The sequence below is a fragment of the Vanessa atalanta genome, chromosome 20, assembly GCF_905147765.1.
Source record: "Vanessa atalanta chromosome 20, ilVanAtal1.2, whole genome shotgun sequence".
Taxonomy (NCBI): domain Eukaryota; kingdom Metazoa; phylum Arthropoda; class Insecta; order Lepidoptera; family Nymphalidae; genus Vanessa; species Vanessa atalanta.
In genome coordinates this window covers 2251998-2263571 of record NC_061890.1, presented here as the reverse complement: position 1 = coordinate 2263571, position 11574 = coordinate 2251998, and the positions used below count along the sequence as shown (strand labels likewise).

The 11574-nt window shown below is 34.3% G+C and overlaps 1 protein-coding gene across 1 annotated transcript; it reads right to left on the bottom strand.

Annotated features, from left to right (window-relative positions):
* Positions 1-3736: 3736 nt before the first annotated feature.
* Positions 3737-10780, bottom strand: LOC125072058 (phagocyte signaling-impaired protein). Its single transcript, XM_047682553.1, has 12 exons — positions 10633-10780; positions 10326-10550; positions 9591-9784; positions 8599-9291; positions 8097-8307; positions 7224-7346; positions 6939-7108; positions 6422-6612; positions 6047-6177; positions 5694-5864; positions 5029-5249; positions 3737-4389 (listed from the first exon to the last, which is right to left on the bottom strand). Exons 1-12 carry the CDS (start codon positions 10697-10699, stop codon positions 4030-4032), a joined length of 2757 nt encoding a protein of 918 aa, XP_047538509.1. The 5' UTR covers positions 10700-10780; the 3' UTR covers positions 3737-4029.
* Between the last annotated feature and the right edge of the window lie 794 nt (positions 10781-11574).

Sequence of the window (11574 nt, the reverse complement as noted above, 5' to 3'; positions counted from 1 at the left end):
AAAGGACTTAAAAAAATCATAATTATATCGACTCCAAAGTTACACATTCTTTGTGATGTCTCTGTAATATTGTATTTATATAGTACTCAGGATTTAACTGCTAATATTCATACAGTAAGCTCCTGAACAAACAAAAGGGTTTGATCGCGTTTAAAACTTGAGTGCGTATAATTATGATCAATAATATAATTGCTATGCCTGTTATGTAAAACATGCATATTGGTTTTTAACTCTACTTAATTTCTCGAATGTAATTCCTAATCATTTTATTTATTTCATTATGTTGTTTATTCATTTAAAGTTATTTTTTACTTTACATTACACATTTTTTAACTTTTTTTTTTTAATTGTTCTGTGCAATAAATATCATAATAAAAATAGAAGATACAGGTAACACTTTTATTAATAGATTGAAATAAAGTGATTGGGAAGTATTTTACAGTATTTTTTATAGTTTTTTTTTTTTAGCTTGTGCGTGAAGCAAAGTTTTTAGACTTAAGTTTTTTTTGTTTTATAACCTTTTTGAAATCTAGCCTCGTAATTTATGGATATATGTAAAAAAAAAGTTAAATTTCAATAATGCATTGTGATAAGCGATAGTAACTTTAGTGATAACATATCTCGGGAAAATGTAATATATAAATGAATACAAAAAAATATGTATAGATCCTTTTGTATGTGGAAAGTACAATTTTAGAATAGGAACGTTAATATGTGTAATATTTTCAGTATTTTTGACTCCTTTGGAGTTTTGAGAGGAGTTTATTTAAGTAGGATTTTTGACACCAAAACTATAAAATTTTCGCTATCAATTGAATTATTTTTTAATAAAATAATCTTAGATTGAAAATCTTCATTCGTATGTGCGTTATTATCAACGTGAGTAAATAATTAAAAACAATAGTAATATGAATTTTAAATTTGAAAGTAAAGCATATATTAGTTGTAGATGAATAATTTATTTTCTTACACTGGAAGAAATATCTTGTGTAAGCACTACATATATATCTTTTATCGTGTTTTGAAATAATCAACTGTTTATAAATGTCAAATTAAATACAGATTAAATTAAATTAGTTCTGCTGTCACACTCGGAGATCTTTAACAGTTAGAATTATTCAATTTAGTATAGATTTTATTAGTAGAATCTATTCTAAGTAATGCCATAAGTAATTGTTAAATTTCTCTTATTATGGCAGGATTTAATACTATTAATAGAACATTCCTATATTCATTGAAAATATGAACGCAGACATTTTTATATACACTTTATCGCTGAGACCAAAGCGAATTTGAGAACATGTACTCTCTGTTACTTACTTGCCTAGAAATAATGAATCATAAAATCTTATACCTGCCACCACCTGACAACAAATACATTTATAAGTAAACGAGAGCACTGCATTATATAATTTGATATGATCATGTCTAAGTTATTGTTTTGACACTCATCTGTCGTTTTGAAGATTCAAGTAAGTTAAAGTCCATACAGCGGTGGGCAGCTATACACGAACGTCGCATACTGATTACTGTGTACGTAGCTATGAAGTATGATTTTTTTTGTTACAATCGGAAGGCGAGGTACTGGCCTTAATACAAAAAGACAAAAACTATTTGGAATAAAAAAAAAAACAAATTTGCGTTAAATAAGGAAGTCATAAATTACTTATTCTATTTAATTTAACACCGTTATGTAAGTCTACGTGTAGAGCGAGTCTGTTCTCTGTCATTGCTTTAGTGACTAAAATAACCACAGAGTATTATTATCAGTAGTTTTATATATTTTATTTATCTGAACACTGCAATAATAATAAGTATATATGTTTATCGACTTGGATTTTAAGTTATATAAACATATTCTATTTCTCTTTAACGTGTATGGTTCGATGTCTGCGTAAAGTGTTATGTTTTACTAGACGCCTAGCTTGAATATAATCATGCAACGGGTTGATTATTATTATTAAATAGATTTCAAAACGAAGTAATGACGTCGATTTTCATTCATAGTGAACATTTAAAAAGTAAAAAATATCAGTAGCTTATCAGTTATTATTTGTATATATTTGAAATGAGATATACGTGTCCTGAATATTTGCTAACGCCTGAAGATTATTTTATATTTATAATTACGGCCGCATAAATGCATAATACGCTCACAAAAACTTATAAAATGCAATTTAAATTGTTTAAAATAATATATATTGTCTTATATAACAAACACAATACGTTTTTAATATTTTAACTCAATTTCCCAATATTTATATTATATAGATCTGAGGCTAATAATTTCAGGTGGGTTTGCGAATAATAGTCGACCCTTTTTTATTAAATGAATATGTTTATGCACATTTCGAATTTAGGCTATGACATAGTTTTAAGTTCACGCATTAGCGTTCTATCTTGGTGCATAATGTTTTTTCCTCATTATTATTATATTATTTAATGTTTTGTTTATTTTACGAAACATTAAAGTGTTTTGTAACTATAAATGAAAAACTTTTTTTTTTTTAATATTTTGACATTTCATTGTATCGATGACTTTTATTGGCGCGAAAACATTGCGGATCATAAAATTGACAACGAATAAAATACGATACTGTTTTTAAATCGAAACTTAATAATTTCATTGTTACAAAACACATTGAGGTTTCATTTAGAATATAATATTAAGAGATTTTATTGTATTTTGAGTGTTGTGTGTTTTGTTCTGAAGGGATTTTTATTTAATGTTGTGTACTTGCTGTAGTGTTTATTACGTATTGGTGATAAGTGGCTTTATGATGTTTAAATGAAACATGTTGCGCCATCTATCCCCAAAAAGATTGTTATTTTCCAGAATGAATCTATAGAACCAACTATGTGACACTGACGATTAATTTGTTTTCAAAGATTTCATAGTCGAAGATTGTTCCGTAATCTTATTTTTCCCGCCTGTTTATAATATGCCGTATAACACTTTGCAACAGAATATTTGGTTTTAATCATGCCATGAAGCTTTTTGTTCAAGGATAAAATTTAAAAAAATCCTTTTTTTTGCTGATCTAGCTTGTAGGATCCGTGTATCATTGTAATAATTTTGTTCTGTCTTAGTGTTTTACGGTAGTATGTATGAATGACCAAAAACAAGTGCACTATAATTCCAGAATCTACCCACATTCCGTATTTTCAGACTGTTTTTTTATGTAATTTAAATCTGGTTGACGAAGTTATTCTAGACCGTATTTTTGTACTATGCTGGTTTAATTATAACGCAATATTCGTGATGTAAATAAATAAATGATTCAAGTTCAAAGTGATTATCATTTCTTACCTATGTGTATTATTAGATTAGATACAATATAATATAGACTCTTTCAATTATAGGAGTATAGACCAATAAACAACTTTGACATAAATCAACGTCGCCAAAGAAGTTATCGTAAATTAGGAAATAAAATTAAATAACTTGTAATATCCACTTTTTTTAATTAAATATTAAAAAAAGTGGATATTACAAGTTACGTGGAATACTATTGTATTATCAATAATGTTATATTAATCAAGAACTGATTGTAGTGAATAATATAGCAGAGGAAAATTCATGATTTATTCAGGAACACATTCGGAGACGCTTTAGCAAATCGCACGGAATATGTGAATTCATGGGTGATTTGCTTAACTCTTTTTGCGATTGAATTATAGTTGTGAGTAAAGACTGAGGTATTCACGACGAAACAAATAATAGTACATTGAAATGTAAACTTTTCGCATTTATTTTCTTTGTATAAGTACCTATATTTATCAAACTATTTATAAATGTACATAAATAAGTTTATTCAAACCAAATGCAAAATTATGGCTTATTAATATTTCGATGATGATATAAATATCAACATAGCCTAGTAGTTTATAAAGCGTATGAAATTGTATGCCTTTCTAGCGCCTACAGGGGCGGGGCTAGGCGCGGAGTCACTCGAGGCTTATTTACAAGATATGTATGTAGAAAAAACATATAACTCATTATGCATATACACGCTATGGAAGGCCACTTTATTGTAAAGATTTTAAATACTTCGATTTCTTTTTTAAAATATTCTTAACATCCGTAAGAACTTCATCGAGTCCATTTTTTAGTTTTTGTTCCACTGGGCACTGATATTTATCGTTAATGTCTAGCTTCGCCATTTCATCTTCTAGTTTCGATACGCTGTAGTCGTACGTCGGCCACTTCTCAAAAACATCTTCTAGGTAGGCTATAACGTCCTGCACGTCGTCGTTCAGCTGGCTCAGCAGTTCCGACGTGAGGATCTGGTCGGGAGACTGATTCGCCTTCTTTTTCGTTTTCTTCGTATTCGCCGGAGCGGTCAGCTCGTTACACACACCCAGCAGGAAGGTCACGACACCTATAAACTGAATACACAACCATTTATTTTATCAAAATATACGATACAGCCGATAAACAGATTTTTCCAATTTAATAAATTATATTTTTTCCACCCAATGTACTGTATGAAAAACACATTGCTAGGGCAGGAGCAAAAAAGTGATTTCGAATTTAGTTGAAATGAAAATATGTCGATCATGGTAAAAATACCACTTATTATTAAAATAAGTCATTGTCCAACTGAGATGGTCAAGGGTTTAAAACGAATACATTTTTGTTCGTTATATACACGCTATCAATCAATTGTTCTCAGGTCACCCGAATGCAGGAACATAATTTAAAAAGTAATATAAACAATATTAGTTCATCCAAGAAGGATTAGCTTAAAGATGGTATGTCCACACCCTGGACTTCAAAGAACGAAATAAAGACTAAACAAAAAGGAGACAATGAAGTAATTAAGAAACAAAGCACTTACAGGCTTTGTACTGAGCCCAACCACTAACCTACGGCTGCATATAAAACAGCATACATTTGGAAAACCACCACCCAGACAGACCGTAGAGAAGCCTTAGTGTAAACTTAAGTTTGTTAAATATTTAGTATATTTTTTTGTTTTTAAGTATTTATTTTCAAATATTTTGACTGGCGGTGCGTCAGCTCACCTCCAGATAGTTGGAGTAGGCCTCGAGCGTGTCGCGCAGCGGCCAGGGCGCGGCGGGGGGCGCGGGCGGCGCGGGCAGCGCGCGCGAGGACGCGGCGAGCAGCGCGCGCAGCTCGGCGCCGTGCTCGCGCCCGCGCGCCGCCCGCGCGCCGCACAGCGCGCCCGTCATGCGCAGCGCGCACGTGTACAGCTCCCGGTACGGCACCGATGAGCCCACGAAAGCTGAGGGAAGCGATACTTTAGTGGTATTCCAGGTGATGCGCTATGATTACGATAAACTAGTGGCACTGCTATGTGACATACTACAAACTGTTCTTGATTAATATATCTATATTTTTAATACAACACTATTAATTCTAGGTATGTCGTACGACGTCGACATTCGAACCGTTGTTTCTCATACTCCATAATAAATACCATATATTATTTTATATTTCGATCAAAGGTAAGTATATATATAAACAAAGGTTATCAATTTTAATTAATAAATAATTAAAAATTAAAGGTCACCGTTGTTTATTTATTTTTACTCCTCATGTCATGGAAACAGGCAATACATAAATAAACATTTCACGGGTTCTCATCGAGCGATTCCAATTAATTAATTTATTAAAAACTGCTATTAAGTCGAGTACACTATTTTAAAACGCTACTAGGGATAGTCACCAATGATCCTGGAGGGCAGCGGTGTGGACACACTGAGGCGCTGCTTGCCGCCATACTTCTCGCGACACTTGTCCATGGCGCCTCCGAACGCGTCGATGCAGGCCTGCAGCTCCTCCAGCTGTGGACCCTTCTCCTCTGCACTACGGTTGTCTGAGCATTCTATGCATAGTGCTAAAATCGTGGAAAGATATAATTTTTTTAATTAAATATACATCGTCGATTCTTCGTCAAATATTTTCAAACATATTATAATCACCACAGTTAGGCATAACAGACAATTAATACATACAGACAGATCGATAATACATAATATGCTGTAACACTACTTGTCTATAATTTGTTTACTAACTCACCTATAGCGGAAACCAGGGCGTCCTTGAGGCGCAAATACGCCACGTCTTGCTCGAAAGTACGCGATTTAAGTTCCGGGTCGATGCACTGCGGCGGTTCCCAGCTCACGATGGCGTTGAGATCGCGATTGTCACTGAAAATACATATGCAATAACGTCAATCAACGTAACTCTACTAGAGGCATAGCATTGTTGTCAACTCCACAGATTGTATTGCCCTAGGAGCAACTTTAAATTCCCTAGATAAGGCTAAATTTCGATTCAAAACTACTAAAGTTATTATCGTACACACTGTTTGAGGAGGAATATGTTTAGTTTTTTATTTTATTTCTTTGTTAATTCTTCCCCTGAAAATTAGTGATCGCGGGCGGCACTCACGCGGGCGCGGCGGGCAGGCGCGGCGGCGCGTGCAGCGGCGCGCGCGGGCCGGCCAGCAGCGCCAGCAGCGCGCGCTCGCGGGCCGCCAGCGCGCACCACGCGCACGTCTCCAGCCGCGCGCCCCACGCGCTCAGCTCCACCAGCTTCTCGAACGTGCCGTACTTGTACGCGTACGTCAGGTGCTCCATGCTCTGCGCGACGGTGTACGAGTTAAATAACAAAAATTACTATAACTATTATTATAGTAATTATTATAACATTAGTGTAGGAATGTACCTACACTAATATATCTATTATCCAATTATTTATTTTGTAGTATGGCTTTGTGCAAGCGAAAACTTAATGTTGTTTTGTTCCGGTTTGAAGAGTGAATGAGCCGATGTACCTTCAGGCACAGGACACAACATCTTAGCTCCCGAGGTTGGTGGCATCGTTAGAAGTAGTTTGACCATATATATGGAATACCAAAAAAAATACACTCGGGATGTCGCTGGGTTCCGTATCGCGGTGTACTCACGTCCTTGGCGTGGTGCCTGTGGAAGGCGTGCGTGTCGGCCAGCAGCGGCAGCGCGCGCGCGGGCGCCAGCGCGGGCGCCAGGCGGGCGGCGTGCAGCCAGCCCAGCGACACGAGCTGCACGTGCTTGGCCTCCAGCCGCCGGTACACGGACTCCGCCGCCACCGCGTTGCCTGAAACGCACGCGTCGCAGATCATTCTTTATCATTATTTCAATTTTATTGATTAGAAATAAACTCATTAATCATTCATTAGTTATTTTACATAATTCTTTGTATAAATACTCACCCAATAGATGGTAAAGAGCGATGAGGAGCACCTTAGCGTGGAAATTAGCAGGTGATTTATGCAAAACTAGTTCTAGTAAACATAATGCTTCTACTATAGGCGAGGCATTCTGCTGTTGAACCGCTGTTGACAATAAAATACAACATTAATACATTATGTTTCTCTCTTTCCGAATTTATTCAGGTGACCACTCTTAGACCATACCAACTATGGAAGAGGTGGAGGTTTTGTACACAAATAACATTTCTGAACCAACATTCAGTGTCGTTATACATTGACAGTTTTTTTTATTTCTTATATTCATATATATGTATGGAATTGGGATTTGACATTAAGACTTCCACATTTGCAGGCGCAAATGGGTTATTTAATAAGTTGGAGCCAAAACTGTATTGTTATATAACGATTATAATCATTACATTGTATAAGTACAGCACAATTAGTGCATATAATTTAAATGAATATTTTCGAAGATATTACAGATTTAAAATGCAGGGACTTGTGACGGTTTGTATTGTCTAACAACGGAGAAACTGTGAATGTTGTAAGACATTCTGTAGTATATTTGGTATCAGCGTTGCAACCGTTTGTATATTTTGCTGTTACGAGATGATCTAGCATATGAATCTATGTTTTAATCCTATTTGTCATCGAATGTTTTATAGTCTGACGTTTTTATATTATGAGTAAATGTCATGAAAATGGAGAATTTTATTTTGTGCCATACTTTGTATCAATACTTAACAATACTTGTACCATCACTATTTTGTATCAATACTTTTATAATGAGTAAGTTTACCCAATTATATTATTTTCTAAAGAACAGTATGTTCAATATATACCTCAACCAAATATAAGAATAAATATGTTTACCAGCATAGAAATAGTGATGTGCAGCTAGAATCCCATAACCATCGGCTGCACAGAACTCCGTAGTTGTGGCCGCCACGAGTCTTTGCCTTACGCAGCGTAGATACTGTCGACGAAGCGTCGCTGCCACATCCAAGTACTCGTCCGCAGTGCACATGGGCGACGTGAGCCGCCACGCGCACAGACAGGATATGTGGCGCTGTATATCGTCTTGCTGGAGAGAAATAATGACAATTCTCAAAAAGTTACATGTATTACATCTTTAATTCAATCACTATCAAGTCTTTTGTCTTGTTTAAATATTTATATGAATTTTCCATAGAAAATTTTCATATTTTTATTGATTTGACATATTCCTAGCAATCACAACTGTGGAAATACATCGTATTTTGCGAAAGGATAGTAAGCAAAGATTTTATGATTTTGATAAATATTAAGGTCTACTAGTATTTGTGACACCTATTATATTTATTTATTTATGAATAAATTTATTAATCATACTTACCGATTCAGGTTCACTATTCTCATCAAAGCCCAAGCATGTTAAGAAGTCCCTGCAACGATCCTCCCTCTCTTTCTGAGGTATCATTGCTAAATACGGTTTCAAGTCAGGCACTGCGCAAGGTTTACTTGCGAACACTCTTAAATACTGAATACATAAAGCTACGCCACTACCAAGTAAAGCTGTGGGATCACCATCAACAGACAACCTCTTCCATAATTCTAATCTAGCTAAATACGGGCCCCTCAAAGTCCGACCGGAAGACATACTTTCAACAAGTTGACAGATAAATTCGTGACATTTTTCCGCTGTATCGTCAGCACCACTTTCCGAATCAGCTTCTGTATTGTTCATTAATTGGAAGACAGAATCAAAATATGGCAGGTAATAATCCCAACGATCTTGGTTGTCCCATAACAAATCTTTACAAAGTAAATTCAGTCGCCTCCAATGGCCAAGCTTCTTCATGTATGGTATACTAGCTTGGGCTGTGGACCGTGGAACCAGTTGAGAGTAAAGAGGTCCTTCAATAAAATTAAGTATGTCGTTCCATTTCTCTTGCAGCTCCAATATCATGATGTACAACCTAGCTTCCTGTTCGGCCTCCATTTTATTTTCTGTTATAAAATTGTCCACCATTCTCTGAGCTAACGACAAAAGAATGCCTTTCTTTGTAACATCATCGGTACTTTTAGCCTGAAAATATTCTTTTAAAATTTTCACTTATCTCTTTACTATTTTCAATATTCATAATCAAGATTATACAATGTTATTTATTATCATTATAGTGTTTGTTAGTTATTACCTTCTTATCAAAGAACAATGGATTGTTTCAGATAATAGAATCAAGATATTAGATTTAGGATCTAGGAATTTACATTTTGTATTACATTCAGATTTAAATATCTTTATTCCTTAACCTTAAACTTTATTTTCCGATAAGAATTAAATGAAATCCATATTATTAATTATGTTAAAAGTAAGTTATAACATACTTGTAAGACAATGCTCATCACAGCCCAAAAGTAGTATGGATTTTTTGGTGCAAACTTGTACAACGCCATTGCCGACCTCTGCTGTGATCGATAATCTCCAACCCTCACATACGACATGAAGAGATGTGAATATAGCTCCTCATTTGTTGGTTCCGATTTCACGGCCGCCTCATACAATGCGCATACCTTGTGAACTGACATATTATATATTATAATAGATTTAAATTAATTCAGAAATATAATAAAAATGAAGTCTATATGGATAAGGTGCCAAAATGGCGCAGTGGCTAGAATGTGACTTATCTAAAGATTGCAAGTTCAAACTGAGTTAGCACCAGGACTCTTGTGCTTTATTTATTTTTGTTCATAATTATAAACAGGTTTCCTTCTTCAGGGTTGATTTCATTAAAATTCTGTTAAGTATATTTCCACCAAACTGCATTTGAGCACCATGGTGTGATAACTAAAGAGATGGTTTTTGCTATAGCAGTGGAACATTAACTGGCTTAACTGTTAGTTACTTAACAATATTAATATAACAATGTATAATAATGGAAAAACTCGTAATATAATGATATCATGACTCGTAATATAATGATCAATGACTCGTAATATAATTTTTCACTAGTTGCGGGAGGGTTTTCTTAAATCTGGTCTTTTTCGTCTTTTAAGCGTATCATTTATTTGTTAAGACAATACTAGTCAATTTTTAGTTTGCACTTATTATTTACTTACATTGCTGAGATTCCCTATAGGATATTGTCATTGCCTGTAGCGTAGAATCATCACTAGGTTTCTCTTCAGCAAGAGCATCCAGCAAAGCGTGGGCCTCCGGTCCCTTTCCTAACCTATATAAAGCAAGCGCTTTGAGAGCCTTAGCGGCTTGTAAGGAAGGACTTTTCTTTAGCACTTTCTCCGCCTCTTGCAAGGCCTTTTTATTGTTTCCATTATCTAACCAGTCTGAAAACCAATTCGGTTATATCATTTGTATTTTTTCTTGTTAGAAAACAAAATATTCACGCAGGTTACAAGTAACTTTTACCATAAATTGGACGTAATCTACGTTCCACAATACCACCATCATGCATGTGCTGGGGCCGTACTGCCATTTTTCATTTATAAAAGACTTTTTCACGAAATAAAAGCTCGTTCGAGTCTTTTAATAGTTTTAGCAGCACGTTTGTTTTGAGATTGTCTATGATCGCTGATTGACGGTGACATTTATGACAATATGTTGCCATAAATTAGAGTCCTTTTTTATTCTATTCACTCTTTTGATAATTATTCTTTATAATTAAAAGGTCAGCAAAATATAGTAGTGTAACACTTGTATATTTGAAATAAATGTTATATTTAAGTAAAAGTAAAAGGTTTTCGTGTCTTCGAATAAAATATTTTACCGATCGCCATTATTCGCCAGGTTATTTTTCAACTCAAAATAAATAAAGTCATTTTTGAAGTCGTTTAAAAATATGAACTATCGCTAGGTAGCAAACGATTAACAAAACTTTGTACAAATTCATTGCAAAACCTTTCCAATGATACTTAAACAAAAAGGATTTTATCATATAAATACACTGGAAACAATTTTTTTTATTCTCTTAATAATATAATTATTAAATGCTAATATATTATTTACCAATTTTTTTTTTAAACCATGCGATAAAAGTAGTAATTTATCGCATGGTTGTTACGATCTGTGAAAGCTTTCGTAATATTATTGTTTTATATATTATAGTATTTATAGTTATTGGAAATATGAGATGGGGCAAAATATTTTTTTATTTATATATTTTGTTACAAAAATATGGAAATATGTTTTTAAGGTCAATGGCTTGATTACGCCGTTGGCGATAAGTTAGTTTTTACTATAGCCTATTCCAATCAAAGCAGAAAATAAGGGTAAGCGAACCTTACAACCTAAAAATCGTCAGATTTACGTACTTCATGCGATTTACTATACCTCAGCCCACTACTTACATCC